This window comes from Panthera leo, chromosome B4 (assembly GCF_018350215.1).
Source record: "Panthera leo isolate Ple1 chromosome B4, P.leo_Ple1_pat1.1, whole genome shotgun sequence".
NCBI classification, from domain to species: Eukaryota; Metazoa; Chordata; class Mammalia; order Carnivora; family Felidae; genus Panthera; species Panthera leo.
Window position 1 is genome coordinate 78,101,681 of NC_056685.1, and position 24,490 is coordinate 78,126,170.

The 24,490-nt window shown below is 46.4% G+C and overlaps 1 protein-coding gene across 7 annotated transcripts in view; it reads left to right on the forward strand.

Annotated features, from left to right (window-relative positions):
- The first annotated feature begins 3,064 nt into the window (after window positions 1-3,064).
- ACVR1B (activin A receptor type 1B) overlaps window positions 3,065-24,490 on the forward strand; it is a 33,289-nt gene continuing 11,863 nt past the window's right edge. Inside the window, exons 1-6 of one of the 7 annotated variants that reach the window (XM_042946598.1) lie at window positions 3,229-4,142; window positions 4,440-4,588; window positions 6,381-9,529; window positions 19,483-19,722; window positions 20,520-20,768; window positions 23,924-24,154. In XM_042946598.1, coding sequence (XP_042802532.1) covers window positions 19,548-19,722; window positions 20,520-20,768; window positions 23,924-24,154 — 655 coding nt within the window. In that variant the 5' untranslated portion in view covers window positions 3,229-4,142; window positions 4,440-4,588; window positions 6,381-9,529; window positions 19,483-19,547. Of the gene's footprint in view, window positions 3,204-3,228; window positions 4,143-4,439; window positions 9,530-19,482; window positions 19,723-20,519; window positions 20,769-23,923; window positions 24,155-24,490 lie in introns of those variants that run through there. The other 6 variants (XM_042946596.1, XM_042946595.1, XM_042946597.1 and 3 more) reach the window with 6 other exon arrangements.

Here is a 24,490-nt window from a genome sequence, read left to right on the forward strand (position 1 = left end):
CACACCCCTGCCAGTCTAATTTCCCCACCTTCAGCTGGCTCTTGGAGACCAGTTCCTGGGAAAGCATGAGATGCTATGATGTCAAAGGAGCACAGGACCAGTAAGTAGGCTGTGGCTCCAGCGCTTAATTATACGTGAGCTTGGGCAAGGTGCTTCCCTTCCCTAGCTCTCAACTGCCTCACCTGTAAATTGCACACACACTGACATGCCTCAGCCACTTCACAGGATTGCAGTAAAGGTCAAATCATCCTCATCCTCATCACAGCTATTTTTATGTCCCTTCCTGTGTGTCAGAGGCTATGCTAAGTGCTTTACATACAATATCCTCGCAACATCTCTGCGACATAGAACTATCATCGGCTCCGTTTTCCAGATGAGAGAATCAAGGTTTAGGGAGGTAAAGTATCTTGCCCAAAGTCAAATGCTATCAAGTGAGATGGTGGAGCTGGCTTTTGGGCTGTTGCCCCAGGGTTCTGGTTCTCCAGGCTGTATATTCAGGTATCTAGCCGACCATGCTGTCTGGGAGAAAAGCAGCCACTGGTTCCTCCTGGGTCTTGCAGCCACAGTGGCAGCACTCAGCAAGGTTTAGGGGAAGCACAGTTCCTTCTCCTTGGCCTCAGCAATGTGCTCCTGAGGGGTTAGTTTTCTCTCCTCAACTGCAGGGTTTGGTTAAGGTAACTGTATTGAATAATGCCCCCCCGCCACACACACAATTCATGTCCACCCAGAACCTGTGATCGTATTTGGAAACAGGATCTTCGTAGATGTAATCAAGTTAAAATTAGTTGAACTCATACTGGATTCGGGTTGGCCCTGATCCAACGACTGGTGTCTTTATAGGAAGAGAGAAATTTGGACACAGACATACAGACACAGAGAGAAGATGGCCATGTGAAGGTGGAGGCAGAGAATGAAATAATGCTTCCACAAGCCAAGGAACACCAAGGATTCTGGGAACCACCAGAAGCCAGAAGAGACAAGGAAGGATTCTTCCCTAGAGGCTTTAGAGAGAGAGTATGGGCCTGCTGACACCCTGGTTTCAGATTTCTAGCCTCCAGAACTGTGAGAGAATAAATTTCTGTTATTTTAAGCCACCCAATTTGTGATACTTTGTTAAGGGAGCCTTAGGAAACTAACACAGTAACCCAGTGCTGTGCACATCACAGCTGGGTCCCCTAAGTATGGGTGGAGCAGGGTTTGAGAGACCAGTTAGATGGACTGGGGTGTGTGTGCCCATTTTGGGGTAGTGAGGGAGAGCAGTATAAAAATAAGGTGTTTACTCATCCAGCCACTGACCCACTTGTAGACAGTGTCTCTGCGTAACTTTGCACGTGTGTGTTTGCATGTCAGTTGTGTCTGGGGGGTGTGGCTGCAGTCTTTTTTTTCTTTTGGAGGTGAGGAAGAGCATTCTTCAGATTGGTGACAACTTAAAAGGTAAGGATTCCATTTGGGAAACTCTGCCCCCTACCTCCAGTCACCCTGTCCACCCCTAGATCTCACATGATGACATACTGTACTTAGATTAAGAAACTTGCCCGAGTGTTCATGCCAGTTAGTTAGAAAAGGAAAATTCAGATCCAGAAGTCTGGTTCCAAAGACCCTGCCTTCTTCATGAGTTCAAACTCTCAAGCTAAAGAAAGTAAACTCTTTTCAAAAAGATATGGGCGATTCAGTTTGCTTTCTATAAGCACTTCTTTCTAAATTTGTAAGTGACACTTGTTTGTTTTTTAATTTTTTTGTTTATTTTTAAGAGAGAGACAGAGCATGAGTGGGGGAGGGGCAGAGAGAGAGAGAGAGAGAGAGAGAGAGAATACCAAGCAGGTTCCAGTCTCTGAGCTGTCAGCACAGAGCCCAGCCAGGGCTCGAACTCACAAACCATGAGATCACGGCTTGAGCCGAAGTCAGACTCACAAACCGTGAGATCATGATGGCCTGAGCTGAAGTCGGATGCTCAATCAATTAAGTCACCCAGGTGCCCCAACACTTGTATATTTGTAAAATATTTAGAAAATATTGAAATGTTTCAAGAAAAAGTAAAAAAAAAAATATTCTGGCAATACTTACTGATAATATCGGGTAATTCCTTTCCAGTCTTTTTTCTGTACAGTTATACATTACCAACAAAACTAGAATAATGCTGTAAATAGTTTGGTATTTTGCTTGCTGATTTAACATTATCTCACAAATATCTCACCTTACTCGTTTCTGTAATTTTTTAGTTACTAAATAATGTTCCATCATATTGATGGGCCAGCATTTATTTGTCTTCTATTATTGCCTACTTAAGTTTCCAGCTTTTTACAATGATAAACATGCAACTGTTAACATTTTTCGTACATATTTGTCCTCATCTCTATCATTTCTTGAAGACAGATAAGGAATAATAGCAGTCCACAGGTATGGATATTTTAAGGCGTTTGATACATAATGTCAAACCCAAAAGGGTTCTATCAAGTGAGGGTTCTACCTCCGGGCAGAATGGGAGTGCGTCCCGAAGTACCCTCACCAAGACTGAGCCGTAGCATTAAAAACCTGGCTCTGTCCTGCAAAGGGCCCCCCCAGGCTGCGATCACACAGGTTGCCTGCGTCCGGCGGATGGCAGGCGGCCGCGCGGGACAGGGAGCCCAGCCAGAGGCCGGTTGCGAGGACCCGGGCAGGACGCGGGACGTGATGGGGGCTTGAGGCTCGGCAGTGGGGATGAAGGGAACGGGAACACGCACGCGACTCGCCGAACATTCGATGCTGGGGAGGGGGTCGGTGCTGATAACTGCACGCTGGGCGGGGCGCAGGCCAGGGTGGAGGCCGCGTGTCAGGCGCGGGCCTCTCCGCGGAGCGCTCCGCACCCACCCGTGAGGTGGCCGAGGCGCGGGCCCCTCCCACCCCTTTAACAGGGACACTCCCCTTTAAGGCGGGCGCCCGCGCGCACCCGGCCCCGCCCTTCGGGGGCGCGCGCGGCGGCCGCGGCGCCGGCTCGGCCGGGAGCGCACGTGCCGGCGCCGGGCGGAGGAGAGGGAGGCGGGAGCGGGGCTGAGGGAGGAGGGGAGGCGCCGGGGGCGCGCGCGCGCGCGCTGGGCGCTGCTGGGCTGCGGCGGCGGCGGCGGCGGCGGTTACTATGGCGGAGTCGGCCGGAGCCTCCTCCTTTTTCCCCGTTGTCCTCCTCCTGCTCGCCGGCAGCGGCGGGTCCGGGCCCCGGGGGATCCAGGGTGAGTCCCGGGCCGGGGGGCGGGGGCCGGGATGGAGAAGGCCGGGCGAGGGCGAGGCCTCGCGCCGCGGCCCCTAGCTACAGCGCGCCCCCTCCCCACGCGCACAATATGGCCGGGTGGGGGGCGCGGAGGAGTCGGGGTGACCCTTGGTCGGCGTCCCCAGACCCCCGAGGCGTGGCTGCCCTGCCAGGACCGAGCTCACGCGGGGCCCCTGGGGACCCGAGCCCCCTTCCAGACGGAACTGGTTTCGGGGAGCTCTCGGGGTCGCGCTCCCAGCACCCCCTTGTTCCATAGAGGGGAGAGCGGGATCCCTTCCCTAAGATTTGGAGATCCGTGCTTCTGCCTCTCAGCGTGTCCAGGGGCGGGGGTCTTCCTTCCCTCCCACCAGATGCTCTTGGGGGGGCGTCTTTTCTCCCGCCAAGATTGAGGGGCTCGGGCGATGGGTCTTTGCTTCTCCGAGGTACCCTGATGGTGCGAGCCCTTGCGCACCTCAGATGACAGGGGAAGGGGTCTCTAACCTTTTCTTCAGGACCTGCACTTGGGGTGTCTCTTCCCCTCCCTCCCCTCCCTCTCCTTCCTCCCTAATGTTCTGGGAAAGGGAGTCACATTTACCCTGCGCACAACCCCTTTGAGTTCAGTGGGGCAAAACCCCCCACATACACATGCCCCGTGGAAGCTGTTGGGAGGAAGCGAGACCAACAGGCCCCTAAACGTTTTTGTAGCTTGGCTGTGGAATCTCTTTAACCCTAGGAAACCTAGTTCCCGAACGGTTAATCAGCATCTAGGTGTATTTGCTTTCCGCCTCGCCTCCCCCACCCCACCCCAGGGGGCCCATTCAGTTAATCACTTTGTGGATGCCTTTCAGGTGAAATCCTAGAACCTACCTCCAACCCCCAAGATTATTTAAAGATCCCACCACTGGACCGACTCTGGCCCTTGGTCAGTACTTATTTACCTTCCCACACAATCCCTTTTCCCAGCCCTGCCCCCCACGCACTCCCCCACCTTCACACGCCCCTTACCTTCCAACCCCCACCCTTCCCACTCTAGAGGTGGGCACCTTTTCTGTGGGACACCCGGCTCGGTGTGTTGTTTATGAGGCTTTGGGGGCAGAAAAGAGCAGATGAAACCCTAAAATATTTAACTTAAGAGACTCGTCTTAAATGTGTTTTGGCATTGGGGTAGCAGATGAAGGTTATATTTGGCAGTTATATTGAAGTGATTATTGACCCGCAGATGGATCTGGGAGAGACGATCAGGATTGTATTCGCTCCCGATGTACAAAGCCTGTGCTTTGACTTCTCAGCAGCCCCTAACCTTCCAGCTATGGGAGATCAAGTGTGTGCACTGTGGCTGTCCTCTCTACTAAAAATAATGATTCTCAGGTGGGTTCAGGCTTCTTTAATAAACCAGACAAACAAGAAAAGACATCATCCTACTTTGGAGTCTCAAAAACAAGTTCATTATCTCCAGCTTTGATATTTGCTCCCAGTGGTGTAGCCTGTGCAGTGGGGTCTTTGTTCACTGGCTAATGCTTCTGTTAAGCACCTCGTGTGTGTTCCTGGGTCTCGCTGCTCTGTGTATGGGTAACATGCTGTGGGATCTGATAAACATGGTGAAGGTGTATGAACACAGGCCGTCGGTTGTGGTAAGATCATGGTTTTCGTGAATAATGTTTGCCGGGCCTTCTTATGGGCCATGTTCTGGGAATGTGTAACATGATGTTATTTCTCTAGTAGGATAGTAAATAAGGAGGCTCAGCCTTCAGGTTTGTCATTTTGTATGTGTCTGAGTAAATCTTATCAGTTCTCTCCATAGAATTTTTTTATACTGGCCCTAATATATGTAAGATTTTTTTAACAGCCATTTCCCTGTTGATTTGGTGTAATATCTGTGGGGTTTTTCTTGTGGTGAGCCTAGTTAAGAATGTTTAATTGGTAATCCAACTGGTTCTGAATAGGACAGAGTTCATTTTTTGTAACCTTCCTAAAATGGATGTTTGTTGGGATGAGGATGGGTGGGCATAATAGAGAGTTAGTTTCTTTTTTTGGTAAATTGGAAATTAGGTTGTGTGTCCAGCAAACATTCTCGAAGGCCTTTAAACTTCTTGGCCAGACACTACAGTTTTTTCCGGGACACATCTAGTTGCCAATAGTGCATGCTACAGAGACCACTGTTGCAAAAGGCTGAAAGTAAAACGTCAGTTCTGGGAAAATAGAGGCTGTGGGATAACAAGAAGTTGATTGCTTTCCTCCCCTGCATTTCCTCTGTGTGCTCCCCTAGGTGGGCTGGAGGAGTGGCAGAGCCAGGGAGCCTTGATGCCTGGTACTTGGACGTGGCATGAGGGCAGCAAGGGATAGGTGTTTCTGTTAGGGCATGAACTGCGACTTTGTGAAAGGCCAGTGACAAGGAGAATGAGTTCCAGGTTGTAAACAGCAACCACTTGATGGGTATAGCAGGTTTTAAGGCCTACTTTCGGAATTTCCACAACAGTCTTTAAAAATATACAATTGCATTTGTTAGTGGTGGGAGAACATGACATTCGTTTCTTAAGACCAAAGCAACGAGGGAGACATTTGAGGTTCTGATAGGAATATTTTGAATTTCTGTGAGCAGACTTCATCTAATTTCAGGCCAAGTCTTAGAATTTTGTTGAGGGGACATGGATTTGAAGTACAGTGAGAGCGAACTCTTGTAGAGAAAAAGAGAATCTCTGGTTACTTTTGTTAAAAGAGCTCCTGGAACAGATGTGATTAAAACATAATAAAATGGCTACTCTGGTTAAAGGTTGGAGCCAGATGGAGGGAGGAGGCCAGGTCTCAGCCCTAGAACTTTGCTCCCTTACAGGTTGTCCTTGAACAAGTCACTTGCTTAACCTTTCCGTGACTGCCTCAGTTTTCCCTCTGTAAAGTAAGGAAATGGTGTGTGTAGTTCTTCTTGGGACATTTGTGAGACTAACTTGCTGATAGCCAGTTGGCTGGGAGGTATTTTTAGACACAGTTTCTGACTTCAGTGAAGGAGCAATGTTGGGCTACTTTTTATCTTACGGGGCAGAATAACATACTCTTGGGATTGATAGGGGCACCACATGCCACCGCGTGGTTGATTTCTTCTGATTCGTGCATATTTTTGTGGACCGTTTCAGATTTCCTCAAGTTAATTTCTGTCTTTTGACAGGCTCTTACATCGTATCCCGGGCAGCGTACCTGTGCTAATCAAAGACAGTCTGGAGGGAGCGACCTGCTTTAGGTTTTATTGGTTTGGCAACGTTTTAATTCTTACGCAACTCTGGGTATGTTTATGGCACTATGTAAATGTTACATAAGAACATGGAGGCTGAGAGGTGGCTGGAATGGTGCCTGTGAACACAGGAAGGTTAGACTGAGGACTTCATCCGAAAGGACCTTGGGAATCTGCAGTCAGTACAGGAAGAAGCTGCACTTCATTTTCCTCTAAAAACCTTTTTAGGTGATTGTGTCTTTCAGGTGGACTGCTGTGTTATAAATAGGTTTATTCTCCACCGGTGAGCTAATTGTAACCTTGCTACCAAAATATGAATCAGTAAACGAGGAGACGTGCTGCTGCTTTCGGCATGTCCTGTTGAAGCTGCTTGTTGCATTTTGGAACATGAGTTGAATTGTGTTGCAGTCTGTTCTCATAATAACTCAGGAGTACAGGGTGTTGAGGTGGAATGGAATTCTCAGTCCATGGTGCTTTAGATCTTCTTTATTTGTGAAGGTTAAATTAGAATACCGAAGTGGCTCTTTTGTTTTAATTTTGAAATCCTTATTGTTTACTGTTCAGCATTTGCTCAGAGCAGCGGTGAACATGAATTCTGGAATCCCGCCTCTTTGTCTTGAATTCTTGTGTTACTGGTCTGTTACAGGAGGAGTTGATGTAAGGGGGTCTTATCTAATTTTCCTCTCTGTATTTATAAAAAGCAAATCCTGGAGTCCCCTTTCTCGCCGGTCCCTCCGACGCCGGAAGTGCTGCTGGCGTTGGTACCCCATCAGTTTGGCCCTGCCTGGGAATGCCAAAGCCTTGGTTGGAATCAGCCCCTCAGACCCGCAGTGTGGCCCGCACCTCTCCCACTCTGTAGGCACTGCCTCATGGCCACGTTCAAATACCTACCTACCTGCCTGCTCCTGGGGTTCGCTCTCCTCAGTTTCTCTCACACACTTGGTTTGACCTGCGCTTAGGCTTTCAGAGGCACCGTCCCTGCTCTTGCCTGTTCTCTCTGCCTGCCGGCTTCTCCGCCAAGTATAAATGTAACACCAAGCAAAAATGCTATTTCGGAGCGTATCTCTCTTTCCCTTACTCGGTAGAGCCGCCAGCATTTGGTTGAGCTGTGAAGTTTCCATCCCAGACCATCTTACCTGCTCTCTGGGTTTCAGAGACAGTGCCTCCTCGGGCAGCTCTGGTGTTCTTTTCGGTTTTCTTCTCTCTCCACTTCATCCCAAGCCTGCGCTTGTCTCGTTGAATACCTTGAATTTAGCGTGATGAAAGTAACTGCTCTTCCCTTTAAAAGTATCAGTCACCCCTGATGTTTACACAATTACGTATGGGAGATTTCTTTATTCATTAGGTTGGGTATGTGTGTGGAATGGTTCTTGGCTTGGGGAGATGATCCCAAGAGAACAAGAGAGATAAAAATCCCCGAATCCGTAACTGTCATGACAGTAGCAGTGGCTGAGACTGAAAATAAATAAGTAAACACAGTTCTCAGTCATGAGTGCTCCGGAGAAAATAAAACTGAATGATGTGCCAGATAGAGTGTGCTGTGAGCTACCATTTCACGTCTCTTTCAACTTCATGGTTTCATCTGTAAAACAAGGCTAATGTAGCCCAGTGTCTTTATTCATGGTACTTATGTTGTGTAAAGTTGACTGGAACACCGGATTAGCAAATACTGAACTACTGCTCCTAGGGGAGAGATGGCGTTAGGTTCCCGTGAGCCACTGGTCACCACATTTTCGTCAGGCAGTCAGTGCATAACCTTGCTAATGTGTGTGTTTCTGTTTAAAGACATCTTATTCAATATATAGTGTTGGTTCATTAGCCTTGAACTTGAGGCCAACAGTACCACAATGCAAGCCTGAGCAATGCTTATCTGATACACATATTGTCTCCGTAAGGCACATCGCCGTCGTCTTGAACTTAGGAACGCTGGACAGCGTCTTAGCACTACCCTTGGGGGCCGTTTTAAGTGGTGAAATCACCAAGAGAAAAAAATGCAGAAAGGGGAAAAGTGTGGCACAGAGTATACTATGAAAAGGACGCATATATATTTACTGTATGAAAGCTGGAGCAAGAAGACAGAGCGTCGTCCCCTTGTTCACTGTCAGCCGGGAACACATGTGTCGGACGACTCACGTTTTTTACCACTCTGCACACGTGTGTGAATGCCCGTGAGAATGCCGAGAGTATTGATTTTGAGGTTACAAATAAATTTTAATGAGTATGGAACCTATGGATGACCTGTATTTCGTGAGAGCCATACAGATAATTGTGGCAGAGATAAAATTATATCGTGTGGAGTTCCAAGAATTCCTAAATGGTTTCACTGAACCAGAATTTGAATATAGACAGAAGTCCCATTTACAGCCTGTAAATAAGCTAAATAAATATAGAGAGAGTACTACTCTAGTGGTCTGAAGATTCCTTTAACACATACTTATTGAGCACCTACCATATGCCAGGCACTATCATAGGTGCTAGAGGTACAACAGTAGACGAAGGAAATAAAAATGCCTTCCTTCATGAAGCTTACCTTCCGGCAGGTCACGTGGACGATAAATAAAGATACTATATAAGGTGATTCTGCCTACCATGCTCCACCCTCTGCCCCCTCCCCCCAAGATTTCCTGCCTTTGGAATATACCACCTTCCAGTTATGAAACATGAATCTAGGCACTGCTTTGAAAGGATTTTGTAGATGTAATTAAGGTCCCAAATCAGGTGATCTTCAACTAGGGAGACTGTCGTGGTAGACCTGACCTAACCACGCTAGCCCTTTGGAAGCACTTTTCTCAGCTGATTGCAGAAGAGGAAGTCGGAAGTGATCTGGCTGGTTTGGAAGAAAGTAAACATCCATGTGTGAACTGCCCATGGGGGCCACGTGGCCAGGAACTGCGGGCCAACTCCCAGAACTGAGAGTGGTCCCTGGCTGTCAGCGAGGAGGGAAATAGGGACTTCAGGCTTCCATCCACAGGGCCGTGGAGTTTGCCAACAACCAGTGAGCTTGAAAGAGGTCCCAGCCCTGAATGAGAAGGCAGCCCTGGCCAACACCAGTCACGCTGTGTCTGGACTTGTGACCTACAGAATCTGTGAGATAGTAAATAAGTGGTGTTTGCAAAAATGTGTGCGTGTGGTGGCTTAGATGGATATGTGAGGGGAAGGAAAGCAGGAAGGGAACTAGCTAGCCAGGATGGGTTCGAGGGGACTTGAGACCTGGTGCCCAGCCATGCTGGTGATGGAGCTCGCGTGTGAAAAATTCTTTGACCGCATGTGGCTTTCGTCTACTGCCAGTTACCTTTTCCTAGATATTTGTGAGTGAGTGAGTGAGTGAGTGAGTGAGTGAGTGGAGGAGAGAGGAGATTATGGGTGCTTTAGAGATAAGTTTTTTAGGTGGTTGCAATGTTTGAGTTGAGGAATCCGAACTGAAGCAGGTCTTTTTTTATTAAGTAGTTGTGGTGAACCTGCCTTGCCCTAGATCATCATGTGTTGTCTTGGTGTACATTTGTATATCACATTTTATATTTGTGGTCGATAAAATTGAATTGTAATAAGCATTCATTTCTAATATCCAGGATGAAGCTGAATGGTGAGAGGGGTACTGAAGAGTCTGTGCTTGCCCGTTAGAGGTTGACACACAAACTGACTTTCCTTCTTCTTCTTGTTGGAACAACCACAAAACTAGGAAGAGTTTAGACCCTTGTCACACACCGGGACGGCAGAAGTGATAAGGGCATCTGGTTTACCAAACATTTACCATATACTCAAGGGTTACGCTAAGGACTTGTACACTTACTCTGTACAGCTGCTCTCTGAGCGCTCTTATCCCTGTTCTGCAGATGAAGGGACTGGGGCATGGAGAGGTTCAGTGCTGAGCTTGAGGTCTGTCAGACTCCAAAGCGTATGCTCTGCATCCTGTACTCTACCATATACTATGAGGACTATGAAAGTAATTGGCTAACCAGTCTCTGCCTCCAGTCTCTCACTTGTCCTCCATGCTATTGCTGGGTTTAACTTTGGAGAGCATGCCCTCTGTATCTCATGGTTCTACTGCTTGTATGTGGCCTCCAGGATAACCCCCAGACCCTTAGCCGGGCATCACAGTGCATCTGATCTGGCCTGGTCTCCCTTACCATCCTTGTCTCTGGCTGGAACCTTGCGCCGGTCTGTTCGCTGTGGACCTAATATGCCTTGTGCTTTTCTTGGCCTTGGCCTTCTCTTCTTAGCCAAATCGACCCATCCTCCAGTGTGGGATCTTTGTCCTCTTGCCTTCCCCTGGTCGATGAGTCCATCCTCCTCTTTTGTCCATCCTGCTCCTCCCAACCTCCCAGACTCTGCCCCCTAAAAATTGATGCTAGGAACTGGCTTATTCTTGAAAGAAAATTTTTTTAATGTTTATTTATTTTTGAGAGACAGAGCATGAGCAGGGGAAGGGCAGAGAGAGAGGGAGACACAGAATCTGAAGCAGACTCTAGGCTGTGAGCTGTCAGCACAGAGCCTTACGTGGGGCTTGAACTCACAAAGCGTGAGATCATGACCTGAGCCAAAGTCGGATGCTTAACCGACTGAGTCACCCAGGCGCCCCGGAACTGGCTTATTCTTTATGTGGCTTTATCCTGTCACAGAGCCTTGCACATTTTAAGTAGTTAATAAGTTTGTTTAAGTGAATCCATTCGGTTCTTTTCCATCCTCTCAGCAATATCCTAGGTAAAATATTCCAGTTCTTCCCTGCTGTACTTCTAGTATCTCCTATATGTACAGTTTTTATCCTAGTCACTTAAAAATGCTACAGACATTTGTGAGTTACTTGGAACATGATAAGCTCTCTTCCTACCTCACCTCTTTCATCTTTGTTTTATTCTACCACCTACCCGTTTTATGCCAGCCAAATGCACTTGATCTCAGCCTCATTAGTTTTATTCTCAGCTCTGGCTGATTTTTTTCTCCTTCATTGTCCCAGTTGCCTGAAACCATTCCTATCCCTCTTCTCGCTCAGAACTGTGACGTGCACTGTCTCCTCTCCACTCATCCATAGTATAGGAAATAGGTCAGGGAGCAAATACAAAACACCACTCATAAATATCGTCCCCTGCCCTAATGAGCCACATGTACGTCTATTTCAGTACAACAAAGAAAGAAAACAGAATGATTTTATATGTTTGTTATAAACTGTAGGTGAAGGAGAAGTATCCAGTTACTAGTAGATAGTCTGAACATGACAGCTGAGTCCATACGCTTCTCTCCTAGGAACACCGGGCACGCTCTGTAGTAACGATGCCACTCAATCCAGTTTTACCTTGACATTTTCCTGGGCAGCAGGTGGGCCCTTGTAGATACTCAGGTATTTACAGTCAGCCATAAATTAAGCTGCAATGACAGGTCTCCTTAGCATAAACATCAAACGTCTCTTTTGAGTGAGAACAAAGCTTTCATTCTCTAGACCTGAGGCTTAGGGGTGAACTTGTTTAAACAGCTCTCTAAGGTTGGGTTTGTCTCCAAGTAGAATGTCAGCAAGGCAGTTGGTAGAATAGATATAGTGTGGAGCTGGCTTTTCAAACACCTTTCTCTTATGCAAACCCCATTCCGAGACCTTTCCCAGATTGGAATTAAATACCAAGCTTATCAAGTGTCTTATTGTTAAATCTCTGGGTTTTTTCCCTCCTCCTACAAATAACTTCCTTTATTAAGTCAGTTACATTTTTTTCATAAGTGCTTTTTACCAGTATATGTTTTGTTTTTTTTAGGTACTACCCAACTACACATGTAAAACTTGACTTTATTTTGGCTCTTGGATACTTGAGAGTTTTTGTTTTGCTTTAATGTGTTTTTAAATCTAATTTTGATGATGGTGAAGGGTGAAAATGTAACTTGGGTCTTTTTTACCAACCAGTAGCAGCAGCTGATTGCTTTACTTCAACACTGCAAGATTTTTCTACTTAGGTTAGAGTTGTGGCTGCTGGTATGTTGTCAGTTCCCAGTTGTTGTCCCCCATCACTCCCTGCCAGGAGAACCAAACGTTATCTGGATTTTGTGACAGTTTAGTGCCAGACACCTCCATTTTTTTAACCTGATTCAGGATTTTCCCAAACATTTGGGCAGTTGACTAGATCAGAAGTTACTAAACACCGGTTTTCTTCTTTCTTTGTCTTTTTCCTTTGTCTTTTTCAAGCAGTGGAGTTCTTTTAAGAGTACACACGTAGAAACGTATGTATGTGGATGGTAAAAGCCACTGTGGCAGAGCCCCCCTTCCCTCTCAGATTATTAGGCTGAGATTTATTAAGCCCAGTGCTATTTGCTAGACGCCAGTGAGAAAAGGTGAAGCAAAGCAGGACAGTGCTTCCTCCCTTGTGGAGCTCAGAGGTTGCTGGTACATCTTGGAGAGCATGGGGGTTCAGGAAGGATACAATCTGAAGAACACTATACCTCCAGTTTTCTTTTTCTTTTTTTTTTTTTAAATTTGTTTAAGTAATCTTTGCACCAAATGTGGGGCTCAAACTCATGACTCCAAGATCAGCCATTGCATGCTCTACTGACTGAGCCAGCCAGGCGCCCCCACTTTTAACCATTTTAATATATATATTTTTAACATTTATTTATTCTTGAGAGAAAGAGACAGAGTACGACCATCATCAGTGCTGTTAAGTAACCTCATAACCTTGTGCAAGCCATGACCACTATCTGGTTCTGGAACTTTTTACCCCAAAGGAAGTCCCGTAATCCATTAAGCAGTAACTTCCCTTCCTCCTTTCCATACTACCCCCAGCCCCTGTCAACCACTAATGTGCTTTCTGGATGTTTAATATCAATGGAACCGTACGGTATGGGGCTGCTTTCACTTAACGTAGTGTTTTCAAAGTTCATTCATATTGGGGCACTTGGGTGGCTGAGTTGGTTAAGCATCCGACTCTTGATTTCAGCACAGGTCATGACCTCGCTGTTCCTGAGTTCGGGCCCACATTGGGCTCTGGGGTAACACTGTGGAGCCCACTTGGGGTTCTCTCTCCCTTTCTCTTGCCCCTCCCCCTCTTGGACGTGTGCCTGTGCGTGCCCTCTCAAAAACAAATAAGTAAATAAATAAGTAAGGAAAGAAAGAAAGAAAGAAAGAAAAAATAAAAATAAAAGAAATAAAATTAAAAAAATAAATAAAAAAAGAAAGTTCATATTGTAGTGTATATCAATAGTTTATGCATTTTTATGGCTGGATAATACACCACATTTTGTTTTTTCGCTCATTGACAGACATCTGGGTTGTTTCCACCTTTTGACTATATGCACAGTGCTATTATGAACATTCATGTATAAGTTTTTATTTGAACACTTGTTTTCAGTCTTTTGGTGATATACCTAGGGTTGGAATTGCTGGGTTATATGGTAATTGAGTGTTTAATTGACGGAGGAACCATCAAACTTATCCGCAGTGACTACACCATTTTATGATCCTACTGGCAAAGTACGATATGAGGGTTCTGGTTTCTCGGAATCTTCACCAACACTTGTTATTTTTCTTTTTCTTATGGCCTTCCTAGTGGGTGTGCAGTGGTGTCTCACTGTGGTTTTGATTTTCATTTTCATTTAAAATTCATTTGCGTCTGAGATGATGTTGAACATCTTTTCATGTGCTTTTTGGCTCTTTGTGTATCTTTTTTGGAGAAATGTCTATTTAAGTCCTTTGCCCATTTTTTATTCTGTGTTGTTAAGTTATGAGTTCTTTTTGTAATCATTCTGAATACTAGATCATTATTAGATATGTGATTTACAAATATTTTTTCCCATTCCATAGCTGTCTTTACATTCTCTTGATAGTTTCCTTTGATTTACAGTTTTTAATTTTGATGAAGGTCAGTTTATCTGGTTTTCTTTTGTTGCTTGTGCAGTTGGTGACCTATCGAAGGTACCGTTGCTAAATCCAAAGTCATGAAGTTTACCCCTGTTTTCCTTTATAAAGTTTTAGAAGTTTTAGAATATAAGTTATAGTTTGTATATTTAAGTTGTTGATCCATTTGGAGTTAATTTTTGTGTCCAGTGTGAAGAAAGGGCCGACATCATTCTTCTGCATGTGGGTATCCAGGTGTCCAGCACCAAGTGTTGAAGACTAGTTTTTCCTCTTAAATGTTCCAGACATTCTTATCAAAAATCAGCTGATCACAGATGTGTAGGTTTGTTTCTGGACTCTTAGTTCTATTTCTTTGATTTGTATCTATACCTTTTATTTTTTTAAGTTTATTTATTTTGTGAGAGAGTGCACGGTTGCGTGCAGCATGCGAGTGGGGGAGGGGCAGAGAGAGGAAGAGAGAGAATCCCAAGCAGGCTCCGTGCCGTCAGTGTGGAGCTGGACCTGCGGCTCGATCCCATGAACCGTGAGATCATGATGTGAACTGAAATCAAGAGTCAGATGCTTACCCGACTGAGCCCCTCAGGCGCCCCTTGCGTGTCTATACTTAATGACAGTACCACACTGTTTTGGTTGCTGTGGCTTTGTAGTAAGTTTGGAAATCAGGAAGTGTGAGTCCTCCAACTTTGTTCTTTTTATTCCCCCCAAGATCATTTTGGCTATTTAGGATCACAGAGTTGTAGTCTTTGTTCTATCCTAAGGAGGCTGTGGAGGATTTGGATAAGGTCCAGAGAAGATTAATTAAAATAATCATGGGTTGTAATAGGCTATTCTTATCAGTTTGGTCTGTCTGATGGATGCTGTCATCTGGAAGGAGGAGGGCCAAGAGGCAGTTTATGATCAAGTCGCAAGATCATGAAGAGAAAGGGCTACGCCAGCTGATTTTGGCACCACGGTGGCTACTAAAGTAGAAGGTGAGCCCAGTGAGGTTTGAAAGAGGCAAGCTTAGTGTGCCCAAACAGGGCAGTGCTCCATTCTAGTACAAAATTGATGAAGCTTATTATAATTCCCCAAGGAGCAGTTGATATAAGCTAAAAATCATAAATCCTGTCGCTTTAAAACATTTTAGAACATTTGTGGACCTTTATCTACCCGGACAAATGTGGCCGTTTTGTGGCTCGCTTCTTACCTTTTGAGGTTGGTGCTACCACCCTGCACGCCCCCCTACCCTGTCCCCTGGAGATGCGGTCTAGGGCAGAATAGCGGGCTGAGTGGCCGTGAGTCCATGCCTGTATGGTGGCGCTTGGGAATTCCCATGAGCCACACCCTTGCTGCGTGTCCTCCCCGTGTAGGCCAGCGGGTCAGAGAGAGAAGACCCAACCCCAGTGTCCTGCCTGCAGTGGGATTGTCTTTGCTGAGAGCTGGCCACGTCAGTGTCTCCATAACATGCACCTAGACAGAGGCTGCTCAAGTTGGGACTTGTTGGTCTTCCGCCAAACACAGCCTCTCTCATGAATCAAATTTGCATCTACATCCTCCCACATACCACCTTCTCATCATATTTTAGAGCCACGTTCAAATCTCGCTTAGGTGGTTTTGTCTTTAGTTCCGGTTTGACTGACTTGTTTATAACAAAATGCTGGGCTAGTGAGACTGTCGTTCTGACCACTTTTTAACTTGGTTGTGTCTAGAGTGATTTTGATACTCCTCTGTGATTGGTTTTCCAAATTGTGTCATTTCTACTACATAACTCTTTGGTTATGGAATACGGAAGAGTTTTAGGTATGTATGTATTGTTTATATGCGCGCATGTAGACTGATTTAACCTGATGAGTCACTGTGAAGTAGATTATAAAGCGTTATTAGCATTCATTAGTCCAGATTTAGCTTTTCAAAGAAATCATGATTAGGTTTGTGATTTAATATACTGTACATTTACAGTAAATTCAGGTATTTTTATAGTTTTATTATCACTTATTTTGAAAAACGAACATTAACGCAAGACTAGCCCTAATGTCTGTCTTTAAAGTTCAGGAAAAAGTATATAACATTTAAAGCACCACTTCCCATTGTTGAATCAGTGATTCAGACAGTGTGAATTTAAAAACAAACTGGATTCAAATTTCAGCTGGAGGATGTAGAGGTCATCTAGTTCACTCCCTTCTTTCTGGTCAGTCATGAGGAAAGTGAGGTTCAGGGAGGTTAAATGACTTGCCCAATGCCACACGACTAGTTACTTACTGGCAGAGCTGAGACCAGAACAGCAGTTTCTTGCTGTGCCTGCTGTGGTCTTACTGTAACTTGCCACTTCCTAATTAGTGGTTAAAGAGAGACGTTTGTGCGTGTGTGTGTGTGTGTGTGTGTGTGTGTGTGTTTGAGTTTTACATTGAGAGGAGAGATTAAAATTTACTGAACACCTATTTGCTAAGCACTTTTGAAATGTATTATTTCATATAGTTCTACATAGTCCTGTAAAATAATTATTAACAGCCCCACTTTACAGATTAGGAAACCAGGGTGCTCCAGGTCATGTGATTAATGTTAGCGCTGGTATTTGAGCTTGGCTCTTTCTGACCTGTGCCTGCCATGATACCCTGCTGTGGCTCTACTGGTAGTAACTGAAACCTTTTCAGGGGTGTGGGCAATAGTGATGGTTATCTTAAAATCCATCTTTTTCAGACTTCTCCCTCACTCTATAAAATGTATAGATGTACACAGATGTGCGCAGGGAGAGTCTTTCTCAGAATACTCACAGCACTTAGCGGATGTTTGGCTAATCTTCATACCATCTCTGTAAGATAAATGGTATTTTCTGGTTAGGCGGCTGAGGCTCAGATAGATTCAGGGACTTGCCTAAGTCCTTATCACGAACCCGCATGGCCCCGCTCCCAGTTCCGTTCTTCGTCCCGTCTCACATAGATTTCACCACTTTTGTTCTTTCCTGTCTTACACCAAGATTGTTTAAGTACTTCCCAAAAATAATGAGCCACGTGTGGGTGTGTTCGTTCTCCAGAATGAATCACTGTGAAAGAGGCCGTGAACCAACGAAGGGAGAATAAATATCTGGAATCAGAGACTCTTGGCTCTCCTGTCTAATTGACAGACTCAGAAGTGAGCTTTTTTTCAAAAGGCGGCTACGGGTCTGGCCTGTGTGTCCCACTGTGCTCAGAATAGCCCTCTTGGAGTTGTTCGTTTTCCCTTCTTGCTTCCCAAAATAGCCCAATGCTGTTCTCTGTGCTGGATGTCATGGCACATGTATTGAGAGGTGTGTGCTCCACGGGGAACCCCGTTGTGCCTGAATGTCCACACCAAGGGGAGGGGCAGTAGCTTTCTTGGATTACCGGTCAGGACTCCGGTGTGAGTAGAAGAGGTTTGGCTCGAGTATTCAGAGAGTTGCGGAAGTAAATTTCAGCTGTCAAGAATAAAAGGGGAAGCAAATAAAGGCATTTGGGGGAAAACGAGGAGAGTTCTTCGTCTTTCCTGTGTCTAAAAAGGGTTGGAATCGAAGTTTAGGAAGAACTTACTTTTAAAATTCCTTTTATGATTTGGATCCTAGTCTAAAGGGTACCTGCTTTAAACTTCCTGCCCTTAAAATAGAACGCTACTCTTACCCTTCAGCAGGTAGCTGCGTGCTTTGGAATTTCTCCCAGAAGAAAGGGCTTTGATAGAAGGCCTTACGGTAGAGGATCCACAGCGGCCGTTTACCTGTCAGTGTGCGGGTGCGCTCTGCTTTGTTTCCTTGGGTGGGAATGGCGAGGGATCGTGTCATTTATAGAAAGCCTGGGGAAGGGGGCTTGGACACTGAGATATTTAGAATCGGTCTTTGGAACTGAAAAGCCGAGAGATGCCTTCTAGTGTATTGCAGGAAGAGACAAAGATAGACTGTTTACAGCCTGAAGGGGTAAGTTACAACAGGCTAGTTTTTCATGGGATTGGTCGTAAATGTCTCTTCTCTAGGGGCTTCGGTTTGAATATATTCCCACCTGGTAGCCAGATATTATTCACTGAGTGTCCAGTCCGAGACTTGGGTGGGCTCTGCCACCTCCATTCCCTGATGGGTGGGCGCCTCATTCGGCGCTAAATCCCAACCTAAGTGTCCTAGTGGCCACAGCCGCACTCCCGCTGGTTCCAAGAGGTCAGGGCTAGGTTAGGCCCATGAGAGACAGTGTTGGGGAGAACCAACTGCTGCTGTCTGTGCTATTCTTGTTAGATGGATAAATAAAGGATTTCAGATTCCAGGGCTGCTGAACTGGCTTTCAGAGGCGCCAAATTCATTTACAGTAATTTCCTGTCAACAGGGCACACTTATGTATAAAACACACCCAGCAGAACTCATTAGTCCCAGAGATGATTGCATACACTGCCTATTTGGAAAGATGGATGGATGGATGGATGGATGGATGGATGGATGGATATTATATTTTAAATGTGATATCCAGGGGCCTTCCAGAGTAGGTTGAATTTATTGAACACATTTTATATATTAGCTCATTTCATCCTCACAATAACTTGATGAGGAGGGCATTAATATCGTCTTTGGAGGTTATTCTTTTTGTCCCTCATGAGAGGTGCACCTGCCATGGACTAAAGGGAGGAGGAGGATGTTGGACTAGTGGGCGGGAGGCGTTTCAAAGGAAGTGATGGTTAAGCTGAATTTTAGAGGATTTGTGAGAAGTAGCCAGGAAAAAAAGCATTGCAGCAAAAGAATGTGTGAGAGCATGCATACTGCATTCAGAAAACGGTGGGCATGCCTAATGCTGGAGAAAGGAGATGGGGTCGGTAAGCCATTGTCAAGTGAGGAAGCCTGGATGGTTTGGGGTGGGGCAGGAGGTGGTGGCCTGTGTCTTCCAAGGGGAAGGCACCTTCCTCTAGTCCTCAGGCGTCTATTTAAAGGAAAGCTGCTTTCCCAGCCACAAAATAATGTGTGATAAGTCTAAGGCAAAGTTTAAAAGGTCCTTTCTCTGTTTCTCACAGGCATAAGATAGGGAGGACACTTAGAAGAAAATGGTAGGGCTTGCAAGCCTGCTTTCTGCACTGAATAAACAGGTGAAAAGTTTGTGCTCCCGTTGACGGTGTCCTCTTTCTGGCCCTCTCTCTATAAAAGCTCCTTATTTGGGAACATCCAGTATGCTAAAGGATTATGTTCTAAGTCTGGAAAGGGACCTAGGATAGGATCTCACCGTTAATGTCACCGTATTCCCAAATTTCCTGCAGCTCTGCAGTGTGCATGTACCAGCTGCCTCCAGGCCAACTACACGTGTGAAACAGATGGGGCCTGCATGGTTTCCATTTTCAACCTGGATGGGATGGAGCACCACGTGCGCACCTGCATCCCCAAAGTGGAGCTGGTCCCCGCCGGGAAACCCTTCTACTGCCTCAGCTCTGAGGACCTCCGCAACACCCACTGCTGCTATACTGACTTCTGCAACAGGATCGACCTTAGGGTGCCCAGTGGTGAGTGGACACCCTTGTTGGACTATTGGCTCATCCTGGAGGTAGGGCACCCCTGTCATTTCGTCCTTCTCTACTCTTCCCTAATCCCTTTGTTTGGTGATAGGTAAAAGTACCTTTTTGATGTTCCCTAAGGTGACAAGGGGATAGGATTCTTCCCAGGTCAGATTTGTAGACAAGAGGTTGAGGGAGGCAGACTGTCAAGGTTGTCCCAGAGGTGGAAGCTGCGCTTTGGAGACTGGCTGAGCAGCCATGGGCAGCTGGTGAGGGGTGGGAGAGCCAGGCAGGGATCCCCATGGAAAGGTATGTGAAGGCAGCTGCTGGGTGAGGGTGATGGTGGGACGGGAAGAGAGGCTGGAGTTGGAAGAGAAGGACAGCGATCCAGGCTGGGAAGTTTTCAGTGGCACCCCTTTGCAAATGTGCCATTTAGAAGGCATTACTGGGGAGATTGGAGGAGCGGGTACTTAAGGCTGCAGAGCTTAGCACAGCTGTCACGAGTGGAGGCACAGAACCTGGTGTCTGTCTGGGACACTGAGGCGGGATAGGCCCGTGAAAGGCAGGCGGTGACACAGTGCCTTGTGAGCGTGACTGCTGAAAAGGGCCCCTTCACTGGAGATGTTTGCATTTGAGAACATCAGGCAGACACATAGCCCAGTGAGACCTGGGAGATCGAGGGCACCTTGAATGCAGGGAGAGGGAAAGGGTATTTGCACGTGGAGGGAGGTGTCGGGGACAAATAAGGCCAGAGCTTTCCCATGTTTTTACTGTGTTCTTTCCCTCTCCTCTCTCACTTGACCCAGGTCACCTCAAGGAGTCTGAGCACCCTTCCATGTGGGGCCCCGTGGAGCTGGTAGGCATTATTGCTGGCCCAGTGTTCCTCCTGTTTCTCATCATCATCATTGTTTTCCTTGTCATTAACTATCATCAGCGTGTCTATCACAACCGCCAGAGACTGGATATGGAAGATCCCTCGTGTGAGATGTGTCTCTCCAAAGACAAGACGCTCCAGGATCTTGTCTACGATCTCTCCACATCAGGGTCTGGTTCAGGTACTGAGTTCTCTAGTGGTTTTGTGTGTTGTTGGTTTTCGTCACTGTTCCCCAGCAGGATAGAGCATTTCTGAAGACTGGGCCTTGCCCTTGTTTCTGCCAGCACTGAGGCGTTTGGTTTCATAATTCCCCTTCTTTTAGAGTCTGATATGTAATAAGATAAAGGGTTCACAGCAAATCTTTCATTCCCTGGGATTCCAAAGGTCAAGTGCAAAACTCTCCACTCCAGAAACCCTGCCTCTTTTCAAGTCTTGTAACTGTATGTCTATTAAAATTCACCTGGTTCCACCTGAGCAGTGGAGTGCTCAATTTAAGGGCCCCTTTTGAGAAACAGGAGTGTGCCGGGTTTCTCTTGGTGTGGTGACAGCTAATCATTGATCTCTGAGCAACCACAAGGGGAGTTTAAGGACACTGAGTAAAGCTGAGAGCTGGGATTTGGTGAATCATTGACTTGTACCAGTTGCCCAAGGGTTTTTGGGGGAGGTTAAATAAAGGCAACTTGGGCTTGCAGCAGGCTATCAGCACCATTTCCTGTACTGCCTGTTGGTAACCGAGTCTTTGTCAGATGAGAGAATTGAACTGAACCCTGGACCTTGATGTGAGCCCAGAATTCAGGATAAAGGGGCTGGGGTCGCTCAGGTCTCAGGGTATACCTCAGCTGGCTATTAGATGTGAAATGACTACAAAAGAGTCTTTTTATGAAGATAAACAATTATTTTAGTGATGGTGGTATTCTGTTCTTGTAAAAAAAAAAAATCATTTGCAAAGGTCACTATCGCCATTCTAGCTAAAACACACAGAATTATATTGTGAGAATTTTGTACGTGTTTATGTAGGTTTCCTTGCCATGTGACAAGACTATTGTTCTGTAGGGAAATTATGCCATCAGTCATGGGCAGACATTCCTCTTTGAACACAAGGAATACTTTGAGCTGTGACATCTCCTGAATTTCAGTGGTTTTGCCTTTATTAAGCTCTGCAGTAGAGAGTGCCAAAATGATGGATATATTTAAAAGCTGCATATTTTTAGGAAGAGAGAAAATATATGTCTTGTTCTTTGCTGAAAGAGGTAGGGCAGTGGTTAGAACTGCCTGACTGACTCTGTGACTTGATTTGCTGTCACAGGAGGGTAGCTCAGGTTTTCTGGGGTCTTTTTTAAGATCAGAACTAGCTGAAGCTAGCGAAGGTCCATGGTGGTTACTTAGTCATCCGGAGTAAAATGATTAATAACTATTTCTCCCTGGATGGTCTAGTCCGTTATCAATCCCAAATATGCAGAGTTTCCAAGGTGCTGGAGTTTTAATACTGTGGTTTTTAAAGCAATAAGTCCATGCTGCTTATGTGACTTTCGATTCCCTTTAACAAAACAGGGTAAACAAAGATGAAAAAAGCTGACCCAGAATTGGGTAGAAGAGATAGGGATTGCTGGGAAGGGCCTCATGGGGGAGGATGCACTTAAAGGGGTCTTGAAGACTGAATTGGAGGTTTAAGGAAGTAAGAGGACGGGGAACGTTCCAGGCCAAGGAAAACCCCTTGAGCAAAAGGACAAAAAGGCACGAAAGTTCACTGTGTGTTTAGGCATGGCCTGTCCAACTGGAGGACGGGGACTGGCAGGCCAGGCCAGGTGGGAAGGACCTTGGGTGCTGTGCTTTATCCAGTAAGGTGAGAGGCATCCACTGGAAGTTTTCATGTGGCAAAGTAAATGTTCGTATTTTCCTGTGGAAGGAATTCTGGCAGTGGTGTGGAGGGTGAATTCACTCATTTACCAACCTCCTGTTAGGGAGGGTAGGGTGAGGCAGGGCTGTCTGTGGGTATGCAGGGCAGGAGCAGGATGACAAGGGAGGTGGAGAGACCAGTTGGGAGTCTTTTAAAGAAGGGACAGAACTTGGACGGGCACAGCGGGGATGGAGAGGAGGGGTCTGATGGGAGACATTTTGGTGATTCTATACTGTTGTATAAAGTTAAAAGCATCAACTTTGGAGTCAGACAGTTCTGTAGGTCTAGGTTTTAATCCCTTCTTTGCCACTTGCAGCTTGTGTGAGTTCAAATGAGTTACTTAACTCCTCCCCCCCTTTTTTTTAATGTTTGTTTATTTTTGAGGGGGAGAGAGAGAGCAAGTAGGGGAGGGGTAGAGAGAGAAGGGGACAGGGGATCCGAAGCAGGCTCCAGGCTCTGTGCTGACAGCAGAGAGCCTGATTCCAGGCTCAAACTCACGAACCATGAGATCATGACCTGAGCTGAGATCAGACGTTCAACCGACTGAGCCACCCAGGCACCCCTTAACTTTCCCTTTCGAGCCTTAGTTTTCTCATCTGTAAAATGGGGATAATAACACCATCTAACTTATATAGGTGGTTGTGAGGAAAGGAGATAATTTATCTAAAGCTTTTATCATAGTGCCTAGTGTGTAGTAAGCATCCACATCCACAGGACTTAGGGATTAATAACATGTTTATTTGGTCTGGGAGAGGAAGTGAGAATTCAGAGTCAGTCATGATAGTAAGTGTGATTGGATAGATTGCATGAAGCAATTAAGTGAGCCCTACAAAGACAGTAAAATTAATCTTAGGATAAGCATGGGTAGTCTTGAATTCTGTGTCTGGAGCTTGACCTATGAGCAGAGAGAGCTTTGATCTCTTAGGAAAGAGGTGGGAGCCTTGTAGGCCCAGTTTGGTTCTCATGGGCCACATGGCACCGCCCTCTAGTGGCCACTGAGCAGAATGGCCGGAGGCACCCCTGGGGCTCAAGCCCCGTCTCTCTCACCTTCTCTGCCCTCTTTCCTCTTCAGTCTGCATAAAGCAGATATGGGTGGACTGGCCCATAAGAGGCCGGCTGCAGAGTTGATAAATCTGATCAGGGGTTGTGTGCAAGTCTGTCGTCCGTACTAACTGAAAGGAGAAATTGTTTAAATGAGGCACAGCTGGTCGCATGTGTTTCCCTTTCTGTGTTCATTCACTCCCAGTCTCTGCCTGGCTTCGCCCCTGCTGGCTTACCTGGACGTGGTGTGGGGCACCCTCAGCTCTCCACGGTCAGCAGGCCAGGGTAGAGCGGGGGCACTGTGTGGTACCGGCCTTTCCAGTGTGGCAGTGAGGGTGGGAGTTGCAGAGTTTAGCAAATTTACGGCATCTGCTTTCTTTCCATTCTTTGGTCCCCAGGGTTGCCCCTTTTTGTCCAGCGCACAGTGGCCCGAACCATCGTTTTACAGGAGATTATTGGCAAGGGCCGGTTTGGGGAAGTGTGGCGTGGCCGCTGGAGGGGTGGCGATGTCGCGGTGAAGATTTTCTCTTCTCGTGAAGAACGGTCTTGGTTCCGGGAAGCAGAGATCTACCAGACAGTCATGCTGCGCCATGAAAACATCCTTGGGTTTATTGCTGCTGACAATAAAGGTAAAGAGCTGGGCTGGGAGCTGGGCTGGGAGCATGTCCCAAAGCCAACAGTAGTCCTAGATGCAGGGGGTGACTGGGGAAGTTGAACAGCTGTGGGACTGCACTGCTCTGTTTGCCTTCGTGGTTGTTACCAGTAGAAAGAGAATCTGAATAAGCTGTGGGTCCTTCCAGCTTTTCTTCTATGCAAAGCTTATACAGAAAGCCAGGCTATTAAGCAAGCAGTTACTAAGCAGATAAACAAGATGAACCCCTTAGCCCGCCTGCGCCCTTCCCCTCCTCCCTAGTGGAGTCCCTGTAGGGGTTCCAGTTAATTTACCTTGAAAACTGCTAGAATGA